The 25,486-nt window shown below is 44.4% G+C and overlaps 1 protein-coding gene across 3 annotated transcripts in view; it reads left to right on the forward strand.

Moving 5' to 3' along the window:
• Positions 1–586: 586 nt before the first annotated feature.
• The window catches only part of DRD1 (dopamine receptor D1), a 114,952-nt gene continuing 90,052 nt past the window's right edge, over positions 587–25,486 (forward strand). Inside the window, exons 1-4 of one of the 3 annotated variants that reach the window (XM_081517284.1) lie at positions 587–716; positions 1,251–1,624; positions 2,160–2,264; positions 2,671–4,869. In XM_081517284.1, coding sequence (XP_081373410.1) covers positions 3,176–4,516 — 1,341 coding nt within the window. In that variant the 5' untranslated portion in view covers positions 587–716; positions 1,251–1,624; positions 2,160–2,264; positions 2,671–3,175 and the 3' untranslated portion in view covers positions 4,517–4,869. Of the gene's footprint in view, positions 717–1,250; positions 1,625–2,153; positions 2,265–2,670; positions 4,870–12,117; positions 12,224–25,486 lie in introns of those variants that run through there. The other 2 variants (XM_081517283.1, XR_014061071.1) reach the window with 2 other exon arrangements.

Raw genomic sequence — 25,486 nt, forward strand, 5'->3', positions numbered from 1 at the left:
ATCTTGAACCAGAAGCATATCCTTTCACTTGTTAGGAAAAGGGAGAGAAAGATGCAATAAAGCCAGGAAGTTTGGGGAATGACTACTTTAAGGAAAATGATCTGGAAGAATTATGCGAAGCATGGCTTTAAGACTCTACAAGCATGTGGTTCTTTGGGCAGGTTTGTGGCAAAACTTGTGTCTGTGACAGTGACTCATGACCCATGGTGTCACTATGTGTGACAGTAAGGGTGAGGATAGGAGAACAGAGCTGGGTATGGAAGCGAAGGAGGGTCTGCTGTCTGTAACATGATTCTTTCATTGAAAACCAAAGTGCAGCTTGTACCGGCTAATTGAATGGAATTATTATTTAGAGTCAGGGTTTTTAACCAAAAAATTGTGGCTTCCAATGTGGTGAGAGGTCCTCAACGAAATAAGATCATAGGTTTTCTAATGAGCCCCCAGGGGTTCCTACCAGGAAAGGGGACTGACTGGATCCTAGGCTCTGTGCCAAGCCCTGAACAAACATCATCTCCTTGATACTTACAACAAACCTGTTATGCCGTCACTATTTTATAGAGGAAGAAACCAAGCTCTGAGGAGGGGAGGGCACATGCGACCCGCGGTGGCAGGGTAGGGACAGGAAGCCAGGCAGTCTGACATGGAAACTACTTGCTTATCTTCCCTACTCTTAGGAAGGCACAGCAAGGCACTGCGATGCCGCCATTTACATAAAGGTAATTTCTGCCTTTTAGTTGTGAAGTCTGTTCCCTGAGATTTTGCCCAGTTCAGCAGTGGAGGGGCTCAGAGGGTCATCTCCAAGCTCCCTTGCTTCCATCCTGTCCTTTCCTCTATTTAGGCTTTGTGGGTAATTGTGTAGTTCGTGGAATCTGGAGACTAGACTCAGAGTTCCCAGAAGGCAGTTATGTGTAGGTGAAAATAACACGCAGGTGGGAGTCAGGCAGCTGGCACCCTCCGCAACCCTGTAACTTCGGGTACATTTTTGAACCTGATTTTCCTCTTGGGCAGGATGGAGGTGAGGAAGTTTATGAGGAGGGAGTTTTTTTTAAGGGGTGGGCGACATATGGCGTGTGTCTGGGACCCAGAGTCTGTTCAGTAAATGCCAGATCTCTCTGGTTTACTCTTTGGGAGGAGAGCTTGCATCTTGCTTACCCTGTTGCTCTTCGTACATGCAGTGAGCGCTCGGGAAAATATTGTACATTGGCTCAGCGAATGAAGTGCCAGTAAAAGAAATTTTTCACCCTTGTCAGTTTTTAGGGATTTCAAGCAGAGAACTCCACCCCCTTTCCCAGGTTCTGGCAGTTATGGTCAAGGAAGAGTAGGTCCAGGCGCGGTCCCGCGTGGATGTTGGAGCCCATAGCGGCGAGGTTGGCGTCTGGGAGGGCGCAGTCGGGGCGCTGGAAGCCAAAACCGCCGGCAGAGGGCGCCCCGGGCCCGCTGAGAGCGTGGCGCTGGGCTTGGGGCGCTCGCCGGGCGCCGGGCGCCGGGCCCGGGCTGCAGTCGGGCATTGACCACAGCCGTGGACGCGCGCGCTACCCACGCCAGGCGCCAAGTGAGCGCCCTCGGGGCGCAGCGGGGCGCACCGGCCCAGGCGCGCTGCTGTGCGGAGCCCTCGCGGCGAGCGGTGAGTACAGCCGCTCGCGGGGCGCGTTTCATCCTAGTTGAGGGGCCCTTGGAGGCAGCTCCTGTCGGAGCCGGGCTGTTCTGGAGGTTGATGTGCGTGGAAGAATGAGCCGGGTCCCGCTTCCGTTTGGTCTTGAGAAGGGCTTGGGGTTGACCCCCGCCGGCGCTGGATGGCGCCCGGAGCTTTGCTTCCTGGAGACTCAGGCTTGCTTGAGGTTTTCACCTAGGGTCTTTTCTCGCGGGCCCCTGTCCGGGTGCCGCCCCGGGTTCCGGGGGCCCGGGGTTTGGCAGGGTAACCCGGGACGGGCAAGCACTCAGCTGGGCTCCCCCCACCCCTTTCGCCCGCGGCACCAGCCTGGCGAACCACGTGCGGCTGTCGCCCGCAACTCTTGCCTGTCAAGCGAGGCCCGCCTCCGGGGCAGGGGAGGGGACGCGGGGGCGGGGTGGGCTGTGCCCCGAGGGAATCCGGCCGGCCCGGGAGCCCTCCGGTACAAGCTCGTCTCTCTCTGCCTCGTGTGCCCACGGGCTCCTGGGAGGAAGCGGGCAGTTCCGCGGGAAGGCGCAGGGCTCATCCCCGAGGGACCAGAGGCCACTCGCGGGGTGCTCGGGCCCTCGGCTCCGGGCGAAAGGCAGCTGCCCAGGTGAGTAGTACTGGGGGTTCCCTCTCTCCGAGAGCCTGGAAGCCCTTTTCCGGGGTCTCGTCCGCTTTGAACCGCCTCCAGCCATTCGAGGCAGTGGGGGGCAACGCCAGCTCTCTGTGGACCTGGCCCGGTATCTTTTTCCCAAACCTGCTTCTGCGATTTTTGCGCATCGGTCGCAGAACCCAAGCTGCGCGCGCAGGGCAGGACTCAGGCGCGCCTCCTGGGTGCCCTGGCTCTGCGTCGCCTCCGAAGACTGCTCTTCGAGCTCCAGGAGCTCCCGGGGGCCTTGGAGAGAGATAACCCCAAGGCAAGGTAGGTGGCTCAGAGGGAGCTTGATTGAGCTTGACAGTAAAGATGCGATCTGCTCCTTTTGGCAAACGACCTTTGCTTTCTCTTTGCTTTCTAGGGCTTTAGGGGAGCTGCTGCGGAGCCCGGGGCTTGCAGGAGCGGGGCATGTATTTTAAGCTGCGCCTCAGAGGGGAGAATTTTCTGTCACCACCAGAGAGGCCACAGACCCGGAATGTGACGACAGTTGACTAGCTCGGTAGAGGCCTGAGAGTCTCTGGCTTGACAGCTTAGAATATGCTAAAAAACCAGGGCTTTCCAGGAGGCATTGAAGGGTCAACTTGTCCCCGCGACAGTGACCCGGAGCAAGGAAGTCAGAAGACAGTTGTAGAGAGCAAGAGGGACCTTCCAAGGGGCTGACTTGGACTGCCAAGGGCAGGCTACTGCTACTCGCTCGTTGCAGCCGTCTGATGGAATGCTGGTGAGGTCCTTCACCCAGGAGAGCAACTGGGACTGGGCAAGGGGCTGTGTGGCCCGTGAGGACTCCTGCAGGTCTGACCGATCCCTAATCCCTGCTTAGGAACTTGAGGGCTGTCTGAGGCCCCTCTGTGCTCACCCTCAGGAAGATGAGGACTCTCAACACCTCTACCATGGAAGGCACCGGGCTGGTGGTGCAGAGGGACTTTTCCTTCCGCATTCTCACAGCCTGTTTCCTGTCGCTGCTCATCCTGTCCACCCTCCTGGGGAACACGCTGGTCTGTGCCGCCGTGATCAGGTTCCGCCACCTGCGATCCAAGGTGACCAACTTCTTCGTCATCTCCTTGGCTGTATCGGATCTCTTGGTGGCCGTCTTGGTCATGCCCTGGAAAGCAGTGGCCGAGATCGCTGGCTTCTGGCCCTTCGGGTCCTTCTGTAACATCTGGGTGGCCTTTGACATCATGTGCTCCACTGCATCCATCCTCAATCTCTGTGTAATCAGTGTGGACAGATATTGGGCCATCTCTAGCCCCTTCCGGTACGAGAGGAAGATGACCCCCAAAGCAGCCTTCATTCTGATTAGTGTGGCATGGACTTTGTCGATTCTTATCTCCTTCATCCCCGTGCAGCTCAGCTGGCACAAGGCGAAACCCACAGGTCCCTCCGAGGGGAATGCCACTTCCCTGGGCAAGACCATCAACAACTGTGACTCCAGCTTGAGCAGGACATATGCCATTTCATCCTCTCTAATAAGCTTTTACATCCCCGTGGCCATCATGATTGTCACCTACACCAGGATCTACAGGATCGCCCAGAAACAAATACGGCGCATCTCAGCCTTGGAGAGGGCAGCAGTCCATGCCAAGAACTGCCAGACCACTACAGGTAATGGAAACCCCGTGGAGTGTTCTCAACCAGAAAGCTCCTTTAAGATGTCCTTCAAAAGAGAGACTAAAGTGCTGAAGACTCTGTCAGTGATCATGGGGGTGTTTGTGTGCTGCTGGCTCCCGTTCTTCATCTTGAACTGCATGGTACCCTTCTGTGGGTCTGGAGAGACCAAGCCCTTCTGCATTGATTCCATCACCTTCGACGTGTTTGTGTGGTTTGGGTGGGCTAATTCCTCCTTGAACCCCATCATTTATGCCTTTAATGCTGATTTTCGGAAGGCATTTTCCACCCTCTTAGGATGCTACAGGCTTTGCCCCACGACGAATAATGCCATAGAGACGGTTAGCATCAATAACAATGGGGCTGTGGTGTTTTCTAGCCATCATGAGCCTCGGGGTTCCATCTCCAAGGACTGCAATGTGGTGTATCTGATCCCACATGCTGTGGGCTCCTCTGAGGACCTGAAGAAGGAAGAGGCAGGGGGAATAGCCAAGCCCTTGGAGAAGCTGTCCCCAGCCCTGTCTGTCATTTTGGACTATGACACTGATGTCTCTCTTGAGAAGATCCAGCCCATCACACAAAATGGACAGCACACGACCTGAGCTCTGAGATGAGTCCTAGCAGTCATGCTCGTCCCAAAAGCTACAGGAGTTTTCTCTGAGGCTTGTGGTGAGGAAACTAAGGTGTGCTGAGACTCTGAGATGTCGGGCGAACTCTCCTCTGCTGCTTCCCCTCAACACACAACTGACTACATTTTCATCTACGTTCCAGTGGGTTTTCTGTGTTGTTCATAGTGAATCAAGAGGGACACAGGTGAAGCGAATGTTTGTAACGGACCTGTCTTTGGCTCCAAAGTTATTTTTAGAAACTGATTCTTATCTTAGGACTTAAAAATAGGGCAAAGAATCAACAATGAACAGCTTCACTTAAAAATTAAAGCTTTCCAGGAAGGAAACGAGAAGGGTTCAGTTTGCTGTGTACAAACAGGTGCTAACACTGGTCCAAGCAAAGTTTTCAGATTGTAAAGGTAGGTGCATGCCTTTATAAATTATTCCTAAAAAAAAAAAATTGAGCCTTACAGTAGGAATGGGATTTTTTTCCCCAGAATTGATGCTTGGTTGATATTGGTTTTATTTATTTATTGTATTATATGGGTATTTTTAATTTATTATATTAAATCTATATTTATCATATTTAATAGAATGAGTTATCTGAGATCTTAAAATAGCATTTTTGTTCATTTGACTAGCACTTTATAAGCCTATGAAACAAACACACAGACTCTCTGAGAGCCTAAATGCTCATTTGTAACTTCCAGAAACACAGCAAAGACAAACAGAAAATGAAGCTGTGACTATTCCTTAAAATTTATTGGCACAGCTAAATAGGAGATGAGAATTGACAAATGCTGTGATAACTTTTCTTCTCCTAAAAAGATTTTGAAAGATTTAAAAAAGCATAGCTACTCTTGTGTTCAAAATTTTTTATGTGACAAAGACTTTCCCAGCAGAATGATTTGCAGTTCTGTAAATATCTAAATAAAAGTCAGCTGAAGAAGAATCCAACTTGAAATTTATAGTAGGCGGCAATAAAAAGTATATGCCACTTTGTATTTATGTAAAATAATTGGCCCTCTTTGTCTTTTCTCATTTCCTGTGTCAGATAGCTTTTCTGAACCAGGTAAATGACTGTCCTGGTTAGAGATGTGCAGTGAAGACAGTGAGTTTCCTTAACTCGTTTGTCACAACAGTCTCACCCGTGGGCAAAGGTCAAATCCTTCATCTCCATCTTACCAGCCAAGCTGCTCAGTGGGGCTACTTTTGGTAATGCTTTAATCTGAACTTAGAATTGATTTCTTTTAAAAAGTCTAAATGTTAATAGTATAAAACTAGCAGCTAGTGCCTCATTATCATCCTTGAGTAAGGCACTTCTGTTGGCGGAAAAAACAGGAGACCCTTTCTCCTTTCTTGTTAAGCACCCTAAAGCCATTAGCATCTCTTTTGACAAATGCTAGCCTTTTCTCTGTGCTTTGGCATCAAGTTCCTGTGTCATCACCTGGATTGTAAAAAGTATTCTAAGTCTCTGTTGCCAGATACTAATTCATGTGGGGCATTTCAAGAGAATTTTTTTGGAAATGTTTACAAAGAATTCTTGTGGATAAGCAATCGACTTAACATTCAGATGAAGTGGATAACAAGAAGGATATCTACTGAAAACTATCTCCTGATCAGGTCTGTGTTGTTTATGCATTGTGAACGTTTTCTTAATTTTATTGCCTGTATGCTTTCTTACATATAATAAAATTATTTTGTGAACTCAAAACTACCCTGAATGTTGCATTTGTGCTGCAGTAGTTAAATGTGTTTTAAAAACTAAAATATTTCAGATCTACACGTAAGAAAACTTGGGCATTTTCAAGGATATTTTACTTTTCTTTTTCTTTTTAGTGGTAATCTCCTCTTATGTGTGCCACATGTTGCCTTTGAATACTTAAACAGAAAGTTAATTTGGGCTACAAACTCTTTTCCTTCTGTCTCAAAAACATTCTCCACCCCGCCCCCCCAAAACTTCTTCTTTGCTCAAGGAATTACCCTCCTTTTCATTTCACAGATTTAAAAGACGTTTAAAATCTCTACTTTTACTTTCTAAGAGTCTAGAGATTTTAAATAACTTAAAAATTACAGAAAAGACTGTGGCTTGTTCTGTGTGGTCATGGACCTGTGGCTTAATGGCAACCACTGTGTGAATAGTGTTTGTTTTAAGAGTAAAATATAATAAGAATTTCTTTCTGGAGAAAATATACAGATTGTGATACTGGCCTTATTTAAAAGTCTTATAAGGAACTTCCATTGATCCTGCTAAACCTGCTTAGTTCATGTGCTAACCTGGCTTTTTGTTTTTGTTTTTGTTGTTCTCTTAATCCCAAAGGAGAATGATTGAACAGCAGGTGATGTAAAAATTAAGGGTTAAGTTTATAATTTGAACATCACACAACAGATGGTGTCTTTTTAAATTCCATATTTGCCTTCCCTAGGCTTTGGCAGATAATGAACATATCTAGAATGAACACGCTTAAAGCATGATGCCTTTTCATTCTGCTTCCTAACTTTCTGCAAATCTTGATTCTTTGCAGTTTAATTTTGCTGTTTTGTAATTGCTAGTCCAGCAACATGAGCTGTGATGCCGAGGGTTGTTGTTGTCCAACCAATGAAACACGGCACAAAACCCTTCACTGTGTATTTCATTGGCAGAATGAAAAATAAAGACTATTAAATAATCGTAAAATTTAGGACACTGTGGATGAGGCTGTACTTTGGGTTTCTGCATGTGGGATGAATGGAGGGTATCTTATGAAATGTTCATTTGCCTGACAAAATCTTTCAGAGAATTTAATTTACAAACATAAAAGCAAATTTAAAATATGACATTTTATTTCATTTAACTATCCTGATGAGCCTTCATAATACTAAATACATGTAAAACACTTTAGCAAGACAGAGACAATTTAAAGAGGTGTTCTTTTTCCTTTCCATCTAAAAAGATGCCTTTCCTGTTCAGATAAAAACAGAGCTTTTACTGGTGATAGAATAACAAGAAGTCTTAAGGAAGGGACACTGAACCCTGGGCTCCAATTGGTAGATTTGGAGTTTATGCAGGAAAGTTGTTGATTTTCTTGGGATCTAAGCAAGTCATGGTCTCTGAGTCTCAGTTGTCTTGATCCATTAAATGGGAAGAACAAAACCTCTGCATTAACTTCTTCAGTGGAGGAGGTCATCCAAATAGCAAACCTGATACATAGTCCGATCTCAAGGACTTCCTGAAGTCTGCACTCTTTGGCAGCTCCATCATGATTTCCCCCAGGTCTGCTGCTGCTGCCGCTGCTAAGTCGCTTCAGTTGTGTCCGACTCTGTGCGACCCACCAGACGCATTTCAGCTTGATTCTTCTACCGACCAGGAGCTAGTCCACATGTGGGGGCCTGGAATGCAAAAAGCCCAGGCTTTGTTTTGGGTAGACGTGGGTTCACATTGCAGCTACCACTTTCAAGCTGTGTGAGAGTAAACAAATGACTGTACCTCTCTGAGCCTGTTTAACCATTTGTGAAATGGAATTAAACATGCAGATTCTTGTGAAGGTTGAAATGATGCTCATGTTTTATAAGGGTCCTGAGGTCTGAAATCTTAGGCTCACCACATCTTTGAAGGATCTCTCCTTGGAAGGGGTTGATGACAATATTTATTGCATTACTAATAATGGAGCTGCTATGCTTTTGAATTTTTGCATGTTTGCTAAAGCAAATGGAAATAACTTTCAGAGTGCATGTGGTTTGGGATTCTCCCAAACACCATTCTCTTTTGCTGTGATTATCTGGTATTGCTGAAGCAAGTAGCTTTTTATATCAGCATGGTTAAGACAATTGCCTTAATTTTTTTCCACTAGAAATCTACTAAATAAATCTGTCCCTGGTGTTTTAGTTTATGACATCTACTTAACCCTGCGCAGTTTGTTTCAGGAATGATGAATTGATGGCTGGCCAGCTCTGTGCTGTTAAACCTGGGACATACTGCTCTGAGCGATCTGGTTACCGTGGTCATTTGAAGGAACTAACCCCGTGGATCATAAGACTGTAGCATTACGTAGATTAGATGTGCCTCTGTGGATTTCTTTGAGATTTCCTGGATAGAAACATGACATAATCAACCTGTTTATTGTTATGCAGGATTGAGGGGATGGCAAGCATTATAGCACAGAGAACCCCTCTAAGATCTTGTTACCAGGCCAATCTAGTCATGTTGCCTTCTGTCATGTTAAGTAACCACCATGTGATGCACAGAATTAAAAAAAGCAGCATTTGGACTTGAGTCTGTTACATCATTCAAGATTTGGGAGTTGTAATTTAAATAGTATTAGAAGCTCAAAGAATAATCTCTGGTTTAAAAGGGTTTAACTTTTTAATCACTAGGAGAAGATGGACAGAACCAGTTAAAATTTTTCTCATGCTCATAGAATATATATTCTACCAGCTCTCAAAACAGGTAAATGTTTTCAGTCATTGAAGAGGACCTTCCCTGAGCTATGTCCATAGAAATGAGCCCATCTAGCAAAGTGGCAGGGGGTAGTGAGAACTAGAAGGACTGAATTGTAGGGCAGCGCTTTTAATTTCACTAAATAATTTAAAAAAGATAAGTAGTTTGTATAAACTACCTTATAACCCTTGGAAGTAAGTTTTTTTCATCTCTACAATATGTGGGTTAGAAGAGGTGATTTCTAAGATTTTTTCTGGCTTGACAATATTAGATCCATTAGCGGTAAAATAGGAATCTGATAGACTTTCCAAGTCTGTTCTCTTTGCTACTAGAAAGCTAACAAAATGATAATTCCAAAATGCCAATATTAGCTCATGCTCTTCTTAACATTCTTCAGTGACTCCCAGTTACTTTCAGGAAAAACAGTCAAGCCCTGGTGGTCTCTGCCACTACCCCACTAGTACCATCTCTGCAGACATTCTGAACTTCTTACAGCTTGTGGAGTGTACAAAGTCCTCTCTTGTCTTTACGCTTTGCACACGCTGTGCCCTCTGTCTGCAACACCCTTCCCTGTTTTGTTTGCCTGCTCCTACTTATCTTTTAAGATTCAGTAGGGCATAATTAGGGCTTCCTTGGTGGCTCAGGTGATAAAGAATCTGCCTGCAATGCAGGAGACCCAGGTTCAATCCCTGGGTTGGGAAGATCCCCTGGAGAAGGGAATGGCAACCCACTCTAGTGTTCTTGCCTGGAGAATTCCATGGACAGAGGAGCCTGGTAGGCTACAGTCCATGGGATAGCAAAGGAGACATGACTTAGCGACTAAACAACAACAGGACTTAATTGCAGAGGCCTTCTTTCTTCCTTCTTCTATTCTTCCTCTTATTTGTTCTGAAGGGTTTGCCATACTGTAATGGAATAATCTCCTTACTTATCCCTTTCCCAAGGTAATGTGTCTCTTGAGAGCAAAACCTGCCTTCTTTTGCTTCCCTTTCTCCATATATTCTTATTGAAGAAGGAAATGGCAGCCCATTCTAGTGTTCTTGCCTGGAGAATCCCATGGACAGAGAAGCCTGGCAGGCTATAGTTCATAGGGTCACAAAGAGATGGACATGACTGAAGTGACTTAGCACGCATATATTCCTAAGCATCCAACACACTGCTTGTCTTAAAGGAATTGCTCGTTAGACCTTTGTTGAATGAATGAAAGCATGAGCAAGTCAAAACAGGGGATGCTGGAACCACAGTTTCAGTGAAGTTTATTTCTGGAGTGCTTGGTGTATGTGTACAGGTCTGCAAGGCTCTCTCTAACATGTTTGGGTAGAATCCCCGTGAGATCTCAGAGGCCTACAGTTCCCTGAAGTCTGAATGGTTGTACAGAGGTCAATGCATACACTGTCTACTGTCCCTCCATTTCTTTTTTTAATAATTTGGCAGTGACGGGTCTTAGTTGCAGCATACGGGATCAAATTCCCTGACCAGGGATGGAACCTCAGCCCCCTGCGTTGGAAGTGTGGAGTCTTAACCATTGGACCACCAGGGAAGACCTCTCTCATTCTTATGTGTGCTAATGTATATAATCAGTGACGTTTATAATCAGTAAAATCTGTGAGCACTTTCTGTGATTCAAGCCATGTGTTTGATGCTGGAAATAATTAGATAGCATCCCAATGTTTGAGGAGTTTGAAGTAGAGATATGTATGTAAATAAACCATCACCAAAGAATGTTTTAAAAATAAGATATAAGAAGAAGGAAAATGATGATGCCAATAGCAGGTGATGCCAGGTGAAGGCCAGTAAGACCATTCTACTGAGCCCCACCTGGCATCATACCACATGCCACCCATTCATTATCTGATTCCATCTTCACACTCATCCTACGAGGTGGGTACCATCGTCAACATCCCCATTTTACAGATGAAAATAATGAAGATTCAGAAAGGACCTGTGCTGTGTCCTGAGTCATACAGCTAGTAAATGATGCAGCAGGTTTAAATCTAGAGCTGTCGGACTTTAAAGCTTATTCTTTTGATCAGGAATCCATTCTGTTTACCAGGAACCAGGCCTAATCAAACAAGTTACTTGTTAAGGGGGGCTTACACGTCACCTCACATACTGAAGGATTAAAAAATACTTTTTATTATCATTCACATTTTCAATCATGTATAAAAAATAGAGAGGATTGTATATAAACCCTGCGTACCCATCTTCTTGCCCAGATTAGAACATTAACAAGACTAAGGTTGGTGGTCTGTAACCAATAACAAAGGCTCCCTCTCTTTGGATAAAGCAAAGGTTGAAGTCAAGAGGACATTTCAATTTCAACACCGTCATCCTGTGGAGTTCAAAGATAACAGAGTGAGGAGATGGCTTGTTCAAGGGTCAAAGCACTCCGTGTTTGGCGATCAGTTTGATCAGGGCACCCTTATGCAGTTTAATTCAGCAAACATTTATCTATGCCTGCCTGGTCCTCAGCGCTGCTTTGGGAGGGGGAGTGGCGGCGGAGGGATGAGACAGCAGGGCAGGGAGGGGAAAATGCTCAGCGAGGGAGGCAGTGCTGCTGGAAGGACATTGGGATGGGGCAGAGTTGGAAAGGACATGGCGTTGGAGCTGGGCTAGAGGGATGGACAGGGCTTGGGTAGCAACAGGCAGGGAGTGAGAACGGTTGAGGCTGGAACTCCAGTAGCTGCAAAATGTAGGTCTGAGGAATGGGCACTGTGTGGTCTTCTAGGTACAGGACTTGGAGTAGAGATGAACTGAAACTCACTAGAAAACTTGATCCAAATGAGGTCCCATAGGCTGTCAAAGTAATTGCTTTGGGACGCTCTCCATGTTCTGCAGGGCACGTTCAGCACATCTCAGTGAGTAGCCAGACCGTCAGATGAAAGTGGCTCGTCCCTCCCCGCCTGTACCCTCCCTACAGCCTTGCTCACTTCTTGTGTGTTAGTCACGCAGTTGCGTCTGACTGTTTGTGACCCCATGGACTGTAGCTCATCAGGCTCCACTGTGCATGGGATTGCCCAGGCAAGAGTACTGGAGAGGGTTGCCATTCCCTTCTCCAGGGAATCTTCCTGACCCAGGGATCGAACCCCGGTCTCCCACACTGCAGGCAGATTCTTTACTGTCTGAGCCATCTGCTCTCAAATAGACTCGGCTGACGCCCCTTTTCTCTTTCCACCAGGGACTCCCTTCCACCTGTCTTCATCTGTTTGAGCCTCATTTCACGTGTCAGCCTCCTTGGAGCCTTCCTTCCCTAGGCTGGCAGCCTGCTACAGCGCATGCATCCTGTAGGTACTCTCTGTGTCCCCTATTTCTCAGGGGAGCTCCTGGAGGCACAGAATGGGTCCTTTTCTACGCTCTCTTTCCAGTGCCCAGCATAGCCTTGCACACAGAGGTACACAAGTGGATATATTTTTAAATGAATGGTTCAGTTCAGTTCAGTCGCTCAGTCATGTCTGACTCTTTGCGACCCCATGGACTGGAGCACACCGGCCTCCCTGTCCATCACCAACTCCTGGAGTTTACTCAAACTCATGTCCATTGAGTTGGTGATGCCATCCAACCATCTCATCCTCTGTCGTCCCCTTCTCCTCCTGCCTTCAATCTTTCCCAGCATCAGGGTCTTTTCAAATGAATCACTTTTTTGCATCAGGTGGCCAAAGCATTGGCGTTTCAGCTTCAGCATCAGTCCTTCCAATGAGTATTCAGGACTGATTTCCTTTAGGATGGACTGGTTGGATCTCCTTGCTGTCCAAGAGTGAATTAATCATTTTATGAAAATGAATGGCTGCTTACACACATACCTTAATTTTCACTGTGGGGTTGACTCTGCTGAGGTTACAAAGGCTGATCTCTGCTAAGTCCAGTTTCTCCAGTACTGATACAGTCACAGGAAAGTAATTGGAAGGGGGTTTAAATGGCAAACTAGAGCCGTCTCTCCTATCGCTGGTGAGTGATCAACCCTTTCACACGGGAGAGAGAGGAAATGTCAACCAAATGTCACCAGTCCATTCTGAGATTATCTAGCCACATGCATGCTGTTTTGAGGCTGAGTTTTTAGGTCAGATGTATTTAGCATTATAAACATGTTGACTGTAATTAAGATAATGTCCAACCCCATTTGTAAGATGCTAGTTTAACACACTCTGCTGTTGGCTGCTAAACTGGGGGGAAGGAGGGAGCTTGATACTAATTCTGCCCAAAGAGCTGCTGGGTTTTCCTTGTTTGATGGTGAGGTTGCCATAAAACAGTGTTCCTGACTGTTTTAAGGGAGGATTAAAGGTGGTCCACTCTGAGAGGAGATCCAGGGCAAGAAGGCAACAGTCTGTTTAAATAGCCTCGTCGTAATACTTTCAAGGCAAAAGTAAATTGTCATGCCATTTTTAGACAGCATCAATTGCACCCGTGTTGAAATTAAAGCTTATTTGCTTCTCATGGGATCACACAACTTAGAATGTCATACTTGGTTGTGGCTGTGTCAAAGAATAGCAGCAGAACCTCTAGGTTAGGGAAGGGAAATAGCCACTCTCCTTTCCTGCTCACAGGAATGTAACTGACATGACATTGAAGGGAAATTTGATAGTAACAGCCAGCTTTTAAAAGTACATACAGTTTGACCCAGCAATTCCACTTCTAGGGATCTGGCTTATGTACATCCTCACCTGTGTTCTCAGAGATGCCTGTGTAAAGGCTGCAGCCTTGTTTTAAAAGCCAGCTAAGTGAAACGAGTAACTCAAGTGTAGGAGGCCCATGGGAGGTGGTAGTGAAAAAGAAAGGTGGGTCAATGTGCACTATTATGAAAAGATATTCATGAAGTGAAAAGGCAAGTTACAAAAACAACAGGGACCATATGATCCCTTTTATTTAAAACAGTTTAAGAAGTATATATTTACATAAAAAAAAGGTGTAGAAAAATGCCTACCTACCTGAAAACAGTAGTATCTCTGGGGAGAGCAAGGGGGAGGAGGCTTTCACTCTTTCCTTTTTTACATTTCTTGGTTTTTACAAGAAGCTTGTGTTTATGTATATCACATATATAATTAAAATATTTTTTTAAAAAGCATGCTGAACCAGGGGTGAGGAAAGTAGAATTTTAGTTGCAGCTGCTGGGTGTGTCCCTGGAAGAAGGAGCCGTCATTGAACACTGTGCTCATGTTCCCTTGATGGTCAGAGTCGAATCCCGATCTGGTTGAGGCCGGCATGTCAGTGGTCTGCCTACCACAGAGCCCCTCTCCTTCCCTCAGGACAGGACCTTCCTCCACCCTCTAGGGGCTCTTAGTTTCCCACAAGGGTCCTTCCACAGAGTCCATGTGTGAAATAATTTTATTGACCAAAAGCATGTCATTTAGAGAATCATAGCCTGTGTGGCCTTTTGATGTCTCAAACACTTTCTCTGTTCAGCTTTTGAGAAATGATGGAAAGTACTCATGGTGGGGTCCTTGGGGACCTCAGATTTGGGGGGTCACTGGTGAGTGCCCCCTCTGAAGTCCTTTTTTCAAGAAACAACTCCCTCTCAGGGATCTGGACTATTTTAAGATCTTTACGAATCCTGCATACTCTCACTTGCTACCAAGGGAGCTCTTTCAGATATGTAAGTCCCAATGCATGTCATATCAAATATATTAGAATGCTCTCACATCCTTCTTAAATATAATTTTATTGCTACAAAAATAGATTTTTAAAAGCCTTGAGATTGCCTGTAGTTTCAATTTTGCAGTTACTTCATCATAATTTGGAACTGATGCACTATCCCCCTCTGGTCTCAAACATTTTGGGGTGTTTTTGAAAAGCTCAGAGCCCTAGGGACCTCTAGTCCTCATCCACTCTGAACAAGCTACAGTCAGAATTATCAAGTTTTGAGAGCAGAAATGCCATGTCTATTCGGCACAACAAGAGAGGAGGCCACTGCCATTTGCTCTGTTGAAATCTCTCTTGTCTCTCCTGGGTTGTTACTGCTTAAATGTTTAAGGGCCTCTGCTACGACAGGGATACAAAGCACTTTGGATTATTTCGAAACTGAAAAACACCCTAGCATTTATTCTTAGGCTTAACCTTTTGGGAAGTTTTCAAATTCTATTTTTTCTCACCATTGACATAGATATTAAATGTTTTGGTGATATCTTTATGTTACATGCTCCCGCAGGCTCATTTTATATGTTCCCAGAGAATAGATCCGAAGGTTTCAGGTGGTAAATGTATAGTGTGAAGATAAAGGCACTGAGGTCTAGACTGAAGGAAAAGACAGGCTTTCATATTTGATCTTTCATTCTAAAGGGAAGAAGAAATTTGAGTGTGAAGGCTCGGATCCTACAACCTGTAGAAAATTAGAACATAGAGTCAAGGCAGAAGGGATGCTGACTGGTCAGGGAGAGTGGCTGATGGTCCCATGAGGATTGAGGTTATTAAATTGGGACTTTAAGTTAATTCAGACACTACTTTGTATAGGAAAGGGTCTTTAGGGATCTGATCAGAGGTTCAGTTTGTGTGAGTGGGTGATTTCTCTGGGGGAGATGAAGGTTATAACACATGACTTCCGCTCAGCTTCCTTTGGCTTCACAGTAAAGAGTACTGAGGAGAAGGTAGTTAGCATTATTTCTCTGGTTTTTCACCTTGACAGTTATTAAACTACAGATGTGTATTTGACAGGGATTCCACATTCAATAGGGGAGAAAGGGGTGAAGGAGGGAGGGGAGATAGAGGAGGAGGGGAAAGCTGGACGTTTATCCAGAAATTGAGTGCTGGCATCTCACGTTTTTTTTTTTTTTAATAAATTTATTTATATTAGTTGGGGGCTAATTACTTTACAGTATTGTAGTGGTTTTTGCCATACATTGACATGAATCAGCCATGGGTTTACATGTGTTCCCCATTCTGAATCCCCCTCCCACCTCCCTCCCCATCCCATCCCTCTGGGTCATCCCATTGCCCCAGCCCTGAGGATTTGTCTCATGCATCGAACCTGGAATGGTGTTCTGTTTCACATATGATAATATACATGTTTCAATGCTATTCTCCCAGAACGTCCCACCCTCACCTTCTCCCTCAGAGTCCATAAGACTGTTCTATGCATCTGTGTCTCTTATTCTGTCTCGCATATAGGGTTATCATTACTGTCTTTCAAATTCCATATATATGCATTAGTATACTGCATTGGTGTTTTTCTTTCTGGCTTACTTCACTCTGTATAATGGGCTCCAGTTTCATCCATCTCAATAGAACTGATTCAAGTGTATTCTTTTTAATGGTTGAGTAGTATTCCATTGTGTATATGTACCACAGCTTCCTTATCCATTCGTCTGCTGATGGACATCTAGGTTGCTTCCATGTCCTGGCTATTGTAAACAGTGCTGTCAAAGAACTAAACAGACATTTCTCCAAAGAAAACATACAGATGGCTAACAAACACATGAAAAGATGCTCAACATCACCCATTATTAGAGAAATGCAAATCAAAACCACAATGAGGTACCATTTCACACCAGCCAGAATGGCTGCTATCCAAAAGTCTACAAGCAATAAATGCTGGAGACGGTGTGGAGAAAAGGGAACCCTCTAACACTGTTGGTGGGAATGCAAACTAGTACAGCCACTATGGAGAACAGCGTGGAGATTCCTTAAGAAACTGGGAATAGAACTGCCATACGACCCAGCAATCCCACTGCTGGGCATACACACCGAGGAAACCAGAATTGAAAGAGACACGTGTACCCCAATGTTCATCACAGCACTGTTTACAATAGCCAGGACATGGAAGCAACCTAGGTGTTTTAAAACAAAAGTTTTACTTTAGAAGTGTTTTAGATTTATAGAGAAATTCTAAAGATAGAACAGAGTTCTTACATCCCTGCACCCAGTTCCCTCTACCTATTACATTAGTATGGTCACAATAACTATGGTTAATGAACGCGTATTGGTGTATTCTTATTTACTAGAAAAGTGATGACAAACCTAGACAGTGCACTGAAAGCAGAGACATTACTCTGCTGACAAAGGTCTGTATTGTCAAGGCTGTGGTCTTCCCAGTGGTCACATATGGTTGTGAGAGCTGGACTGTAAAGAAGGCAGAACACAAAAGAATTGATGCCTTTGAACTATGGTGCTGGAGAAGACTCTTGAGATTCCATTGGACTGCAAGGAGATCCAACCAGTCAATCCTAAAGGAAATCAACTCTAAATATTCACTGGAAGGACTGATGCTGAAGCTGAAGCTCCAGTATTTTGGTCATGTGATGAGAACCGACAACTCATTAGAAAATCCCTGATGCTGGGAAAGATCGAGGGCAGAAGGAGAAGAGGGCATCAGAGGATGAGATGGCTGGGCGGCATCACCAATACAATGGACATGAACTTGGGCAAACTCTGGGAGATGGTGAGGGACAGGGAGGCGTGGTGTGCTGCAGTCCATGGGGTTGCAAAGAGTTGGACATGACTGGGTGCCTGAACAACAACAAATAGTTAATTTATGGGGCTTCCCTAGTATCTCAGTGATGAAGAACCCACCTGCAATGCAGGAGCTGCATGAGACATGGGTTCGGTACCTGGATTGGGAAGATCCCCTGGAGGATGGCATGGCAACCCACTCTAGTATTCTTGCCTGAAGAATCCTATGGACAGAGGAGCCTGGCGGGTACCAGTCCATAGGGTCGAAAAAAGTCAGACACGACTAAAGCAAATAAGCATGCACACACACATAGTTAATTTATATTTATTTAGTTTTCATCTAATACTCACTTTGTCTTTCAGGATTCCATCCAGGATACTATTTAACATTTACTCATCCTGTTTCTTTAGCTCCTCTTGCCTGTGGACATCTCCTCACACTTTGGTTGTCTCTGATGACCTTGACAGTTCTGAGGAGTACTCACCAGGTATTTTGTAGACTGTCCTTGAGTGGGAATTTGTCTGCCTTTCTGGTGGCTCAGACAGTAAAGAATCTGCCTGAAATGCGAGAGACCCGGGTTTGATTCCTAGGTCAGGAAGATGCCCTGGAGAAGGGAATGGCTACCCACTCCAGTATTCCTGCCTAGAGAATCCCATGGACAGTGGGCTACAGTCCATGGGGTTGCAAAGAGTCGGCCATGACTGAGCAACTAACACTTTTACTTTCACTTGTAATTGGACTGAAACTATGGGGCTTTGGGTGGAAGACTGCAGAGGTAAAGTGCCATTTTTTTTCACAACATATCAAGGGTATATACCACCAATGTGACTTTACCACCCTGAACGCCTGGCTGAAGCAGGGTTGTTGGTGCTCTCTACTTTCAAGTTCATCGTTTCCCCCTCTTTCACTCTGTACTCTTTGAGGAATGTCATCGTGTGCAAGCTGCATCTAAGGAGGGAAGACACCTATATTGCTGCTGCTGCTAAGTCGCTTCAGTCGTGTCCGACTCTGTGCGACCCCATAGACGGCAGCCCACCAGGCTCCGCCGTCCCTGGGATTCTCCAGGCAAGAATACTGGAGTGGGTTGCCATTTCCTTCTCCAGTGCATGAAAGTGAAAATGAAAGTGAAGTCGCTCAGTCGTGTCCGACTCCTAGCGACCCCATGGGTCTGCAGCCTACCAGGCTCCTCTGTCCATGGGATTTTCCAGGCAAGAGTACTGGAGTGGGGTGCCATTGCCTTCTCCGGACACCTATATTAATTGTTTGTAATTCTTCTGTATGGGAAACATGTCCATTCCCCCATGTTTTTCGTTCACTTCTTTGTTTATTCATTTACTTATTTATCTCAGTATGGCTCAGTTCAGTTCAGTTGCTCAGTCGTGTCTGACTCTTTGTGACCCCATGGACTACAGCACACCAGGCCTCCCTGTCCAACTCCCGGAGCTTGCTCAAACTCATGTCCATCGAGTTGGTGATGCCATCCAACCATCTCATCCTCTGTGATACCCTTCTCCTCCTGCCTTCGATCTTTCCCAGCATTACGGTCTTTTCCAATGAGTCAGTTCTTCCATTCAGATAGCCAAAGTATTGGAGCTTCAGCTTCAACATCAATTCCCCCAATGAACATTCAGGACTGATTTCCTTTAGGATAGACTGGTTGGATCTCCTTGCCATCCAAGGGACTCTCAAGAGTCTTCTTCAACACCACAGTTCAAAAGCATCAGTTCTTCAGCGCTCAGCTTTCTTTATGGTCTAACTCTCACATCCATACATGACTACTGGAAAAACCATAGCTTTGACTAAGACTTTTGTGGGAAAAGTAATGTCTCTGCTTTTTAACATACTGTCTAGGTTTGTCAGAGCTTTTCTTCCAAGGAGCAAGTGTCTTTTAATTTCATGGCTGCAGTCACCATCTGCAGTGATTTTGGAGCCCAAGAAAATAAAGTCTGTCACTGTTTCCATTGTTACCCCATCTATTTGCCATGAAAAGTTGGGACTGGATGTCATGATCTTAGTTTTTTGAATGTTGAGTTTTAAACCAGCGTTTTCACTCTCCTCTTTCACTTTCATCAAAAGGCTCTTTAGTTCCTCTTCACTTTCTGCATAAGGGTGGTGTCATCCGCATATCTGAGGTTATTGATATTTCTCCCAGCAATCTTGATTCCAGCTCGTGCTTCATCCAGCCTGGCATTTTGTAATAAAAGAAGTTAAATAAGCAGGCTGACAATATACAGCCTTGATGTACTCCTTTCCCAACTTGGAACCAGTCTGTTGTTCCATGTCCAGTTCTAACTGTTGCTTCTTGACCTGCATACAGATTTCCCAGGAGGCAGGTAAGGTGTCTGGTAAATATGATGTTATCTGGAGGATTTTTGAAAATACTCATTATCAAGTGGAGGAAGTTCATCTCTATTCTTAGTTTGTTAAGAGTGTTTTTTTCTTTCTTTTTAAAAAAAATTTAATTTATTTTAATTGGAGCATAATTACAATATTGTGATGGTTTTTGCTATACATCAACATAAATTGCCCACAGGTATACATGTGTCCCCCTTCATCCTGAACCTCCCTCCCACCCCCCTCCCCACCCTTTCCCTCTGGGTTGTCCCACAGCACTGACTTTGGGTGCCCTGCTTCATGCGTCAAACTTGCACTGGTCATCTATTTTACATATGATAATATACGTTTCAATGCTGTTCCCTCAAATCATCCCACCCTTGCCTCCTTCCACTGAGTCCAAAAGTCTGTTCTTTATGTCTGTGTCTCCTCTGCTGCCCTGCATGTAGGATTGTCAGTATCGTCTTTCTAAATTCCATATATATGCATTAATGTACAGTATTTTAAATATATGTATATACATAATATAAAAGTCATTCACTTTCAAGTTTTAAAGCCATGAATGGCATCTAGATTTTATTAAATGTTTTTTATTGTGTTAACTGATGTGATTTTTCTTCTTTAGCCTATTAATGTGGGGGATTATGTTGATTTTTGAATATTGAACCAGGGCTTCTCTGGTGGCTCAGACAGTAAAGAATCCGCCTGTAATGCAGGAGACATGGGTTTGATCCCTGGGTTGGGAAGATCCCCTAGAAGAAGGCATGGCATCCCACTCCAGTATTCTTGCCTGGAGAATCCCCATGGACAGAGGAGCCTGGCGGGCTACAGTCCATGGGGGTCGCAAAGAGTCAGACACCACCGAGTGACTAAGCACATACATCCTGGAATAAATCCCACAGGGCCAGAGTGTGAAATTATTTTTGTATAAATTATTGCATTTGATTTGCTGATACTTGTTGAGCATTTTCATTCATATGTTCATGAGAGATATTGGTCTCAAGTTTTCCTTTACTTGTTGTTCAGTCACTCAGTTGTGTCTGAATCTTTGTGACATCATGGACTGCTGTCCTTCACCATCTCCTGGAACTTGTTCAAACTCATGTCCATTGAGTCAGTGATGCCATCCAACCGTCTTGTCCTCTGTTGTCCCCTTCTCCTCCTGCCTTCAATCTTTCCCAGCATCAAGGTCTTTTATAATGAGTCCACTCTTCAAATCAGATGGCCAAAGCATTGGAGCTTCAGCTTCAGCATCAGTCTTTCCAATGAATATTCAGGGTTGATTTCCTTTAGGATTGACTGGTTTATTCCAGGGGACTCTCAAGAGTCTTCTCCAACACCACAGTTCAAAAGCATCAGCTCTTCGGCACTCAGCCTTCTTCACAGTCCAACTCTCACACCTATATGTGACTATAGCTTTGACTAGATGGACTTTTGTTGGCATAGTAATGTCTCTGCTTTTTTATACGCTGTCTAGGTTTGTCATAGCTTTTCTTCCAAAGAGCAAGCACCTTTTAATTTCATGGCTGAAGTCACCATCTGCAGTGAAAAGGCCTCTCATATATTGTGATAATTATATTTTCATTTTCATTTAACTCAAAATATTTTTAACTGTTCCTGAGACTTCTTTGACCTTTGTGTTATTTAGAAATGTGCTATTTAAATACAAATATTCGGAAGTTATCTTTCTGTGATTGATTTCTAGTTTAATTCCATTGTGGTCTGAGAACATGTTTGTAAGTTTCTATGCTTTAACATTTAAAATAGTTGTGTACTACGGCTCAGAATGTAGCCTATATTGGCGAATGTTCCGTGTGAGCTTGCGAATGTGAATTCTGCTCTTGTCTGATGGAGTAATCTGTACACTCTATACAGAAAAACTGGCTCAGTGGCATAGACCAGAACCAGGTGTGTCTGCTTAGGTGCAGTAAGTTCAAGTTCTATTGTCCCTTGGAGATTCCTCTTAGGTTATTTGCAAATGTCTCAATAAGCTTAAGAGTTAAGGTATCAGAAATGAGCAAATTGAGGCTTATAAGAGTAAAATCACTTGTCTAAGCTCTTTCTGCCTTTAAACCTTATGTCTCAGTCTGACAGCAACATTACTGCTCTTTCTACCAAATATCAAGGCACCAAGTTGCTCTGGTTCTAGAATGATTGATTAATTAGTGTTTTATGGAGGAGGAGCTAGACCTCGTTTTCAATCTAGCTGAAGTAATCAGTGTAGGAGGTAGCAAGACTTAGGTGAAAAGAAAAGTCATCTTTAACATGAACAAAAGAAATGTAGGAGGAACTAGGCAAGAATGGATTAGTAATAGGGTATGGGCTAAAGGATGTGACATTTGAAGTCAAGGGCAATTAGAAGAGAAGTTTAGCTTCAAAGAAAATTAAGTAGTTTGAGGAAGGGGGAAGAGAGCTCAGGTTGATTGGTGCTTCTAAGTTAGGCACTTTTGCATCCATGTCCTCATTTAATACACAGAACAAGTCTATGAAATGTCTCCACAGCTGGTAGAATCCCCTCTTCCCTGACCCGCCCTGGCCCACTGTGCAATGATGCTTCCTAGGAAAGAAGAGAAGAAGCCCAGAAAATAAAGTGGAAATTTGGAAAGGAATATAGGGTGATGACTGGGTATCCCAGATGGAGGGAAATGTGCTATTATCAGTCTTTAAGAAGACATGAGGTGCGAGAATGGACATTCTGACTACTGATCATTTGGGGGCAGGAAGTGGGTGGGTCCTGAACTGGGGGAAGGAGAGACTTCCTTTAGACTAGGCAGGAGTGTGTGTGGAGGCCAGGCCAGGGTTCTGGTGGTAGGAACCAGAATCCTAACCCTAACCCTTGGCCTTGTGAGGCACCATTGAGCTCACGGCTCTGACCCACCTATCTCTTTGTAGAAATCTTCCAAGAATTTAGGGGAGGACTAATTCTAGGCAGAGCTGAATTCTTTCTAACAAGACTCCCTGGATCATGGCTAATTCAAAGAAGCATGCACATGGGTGATGTGTATTGAGAGAAAGGAGTTCTCAAGGAGCTTCATTCTGGAAGGCAGAGGTTTGATGCAGCAACCATAGCTGAGTGAAACGCTTGTGAATGGGGAATTTTTTTATCCTCCAAAGCCCCTTGACCTTCTTATTCAACATCTGGAAAAATAGTACAGTACAAGCAGCGGGGATGCGCTTCCCAGGTAGAGATGGCTTTGATGTTATGAAACCTCAGAGATACATTAGTGGGGCCCTGTCAATCACAAGAGCTAGAGAGCCCAAGTCACCTTGGCCAGCTGTTGAGCCAAACAGGGATATTTGTGTTCTGACCTTTTGAGGCTGTTTAAACAGACCTGCCTCCTGATATTGAATCAATACCGTGCAGGTCCAAGGATCACCCTGGGAGAGAAGAGAGACATTCCCTGATAGGTAGAAAATCAGGTTGGGGCTGTTTCACTTGAATATTAAGAAAAATATATATCTCAAGCTAGAGAGGTTGGATGTATCAGCCATACAAATAACTAGTCTTTGCTTTGTGTGTGGATTGCAAAATGTCTGGTTGGGGGGTTGAGGTAAGCGTAGAGGGTAAATAGAAAATGTATTTTGGATACCAAGATAAAGAATGTCTATTTGGGTTAAGGTTTGTCAGATAATCCTTTTATGTCCCTCTAGCACCTGGTACTGCATTCAGTCTGCAATTTAACGTGGTACTATTTTAAAGATTTTGGCAGCTTTACCAGGAAGAGGCAAAGAGAATGATCTCTGTAAATATTTGCCAATGGGTGAGTGAATGGGTGAATAAATGGCTGTAGAGGTGGATGGGTGGATGGGTGGGTAAGTGGATAGATAGGTGGGTGGGTGAGTGAATAACAAATGAGTGAGTGGCTAGAATGATGGATGGAACAGTGTCACTGGAATTTCTGAGACTCAGTGTTAGTCGCACAATGGGTCATGCCTGGGCTATCGTGTGTCTGGTTGTCAATAGGTTGTCAATACTGTCCTGTGTTAATGGGCATGTCTGAGTTTCTAATGTGGGACATTATTCAACTACACTGTGAATCTTGAAGACAAATGTGGGCACAGAGCCCACCAGCTGGAAGCGAATGTAGTTGGGCTAAATTCACCATTTCCAGCACATTCCCAGCCACTCTGAGTTGTCATTTGCTCGTCTTCCAGAAGAGGGTGAGAACTTTAATCTCACAGGATGGGTGTGAGGATTAAACAAGACCATATTAATATTCCTGGTTGATACTTATAAAAAGACCTCTTACTATGTGCTAGGAACTGGTTTTTTGTTCTCAACATATACTAACTCACGAGAATCCAATGAGGTAGGTACTATTACAGTTCTCATGTTAAAGAGGAGAGACTGAGGCAGAGAGGCTGAGAGATTTGAACAAGACCTTCAGCTAATAAGGCAGATCTGGTCTTCAAATCCAGACAAGCTGGTTCTAGGGCATGTATGTTTAGCCCTTTGCTCTGCATCCTTCTGAACACATAGAGTGCTTGGCAGAGCCCTTGGCAGGTGGTGGGTCTTCCATAAAGGGCTAATTCCTTCCCTCTTTGTTCATTAGTTGCTCTGAGATGGTGATGGTGGCCTGTTGCCTGTGCCCAGAGCTGACAGGAGACTAGGAAGACAGCTAATGAGTTCGGTCTTGGCCAGGCATGCAAAGTCTCTTTTCTTTTTATGCTTTTAGCCTGATTCTTAAAAAGTGAAAGACATAGATGTCAGGATCCTTAAGAATATAATCAATATTCCTTACCTCAGTCAAGGCCTTGTTAAGGAAAATAAACACACCTCTTTTCAAATGCATTTGAAGACAATTTTGTGAACTGCTTTGCAATTTTGGTGCTCAGGCACTTTAGAACAAAGTAATAAGAAAATTGCTCTTTTAAAAGTATGCCTCGGGCAATGTTCACCGTTATGATTATTATGACTATTGTTATTGTTATTTTTTGTGTGTGTATGGGAGAGATACACAGGGTGGTGATCAACTTTAGACTCTTTTCTACTATAATTTAAGTTGATATGTTATCATGAGAAGATTGATGTAACCTACACACAGTTTCCCTGGTGGCTCAGTTGGTAAGGAGGCTGCCTGCAATGCAGAAGACCTGGATTTGATCCCTGGGTTGGGAAGATCCCCTGGAGAAGGGGATGGCAACCCATTCCAGTATTCTTGCCTGGAGAATCCCATGGACAGAGAAGCCTGGCAGGCTAAAGTCCATGGGGTCACAAGAGTTGGACACGACTGAGAGACTAAACCACATGAGAAGATTGCTCAGTCAATGAGAATCAGAAAGTAGGAAATGTATGTTAATATATACAGTGTGTTTCAGTAGTCAGGACCATTGTCTTGGGAGGCTGGGTGCAAATCTTCCTTCCACTCCTTGTTGTGTGACCCTAGGTTAGTCATTGTTCCTCTACAAGCCTCAGCCAAAAATTGAAATGGTTTTGTGGAGAGTTGCTGTGATAATTGAGTAAGATAATGTTAGTAATTATGTTACTGTAAATCTGAAAGACTAGATAAATGTAAGGGAGAACACTCATTTGTGGAAGGCATGGTGTCCAGAAGGCAAGCAGAGCTGGTTCAAGTCTCTTCTTATGCACTTTGTTACTAATCCTTGGTTATCTCAGCTTTAAAATTGGGGTAGTAATACTCACATAACAGGATTTTCTTTTTAGAATTCAATAAGATTAATGTACATAAAATGTTTGGCATAGTGCCTGGTACACAGTAACTGCTCAAGAGTGTCAGCAATTATAACTGATTATGACTCCTGGCTCAGAAGTGATGCCACGAAGGATAGGACATGAAAAAGGAAGAAATGATTCAAACCGGTGATTGCTCAATTG

This window comes from Giraffa tippelskirchi, chromosome 7 (assembly GCF_054371585.1).
Source record: "Giraffa tippelskirchi isolate mGirTip1 chromosome 7, T2T-mGirTip1v1.2.pri, whole genome shotgun sequence".
Classification (NCBI taxonomy): domain Eukaryota; kingdom Metazoa; phylum Chordata; class Mammalia; order Artiodactyla; family Giraffidae; genus Giraffa; species Giraffa tippelskirchi.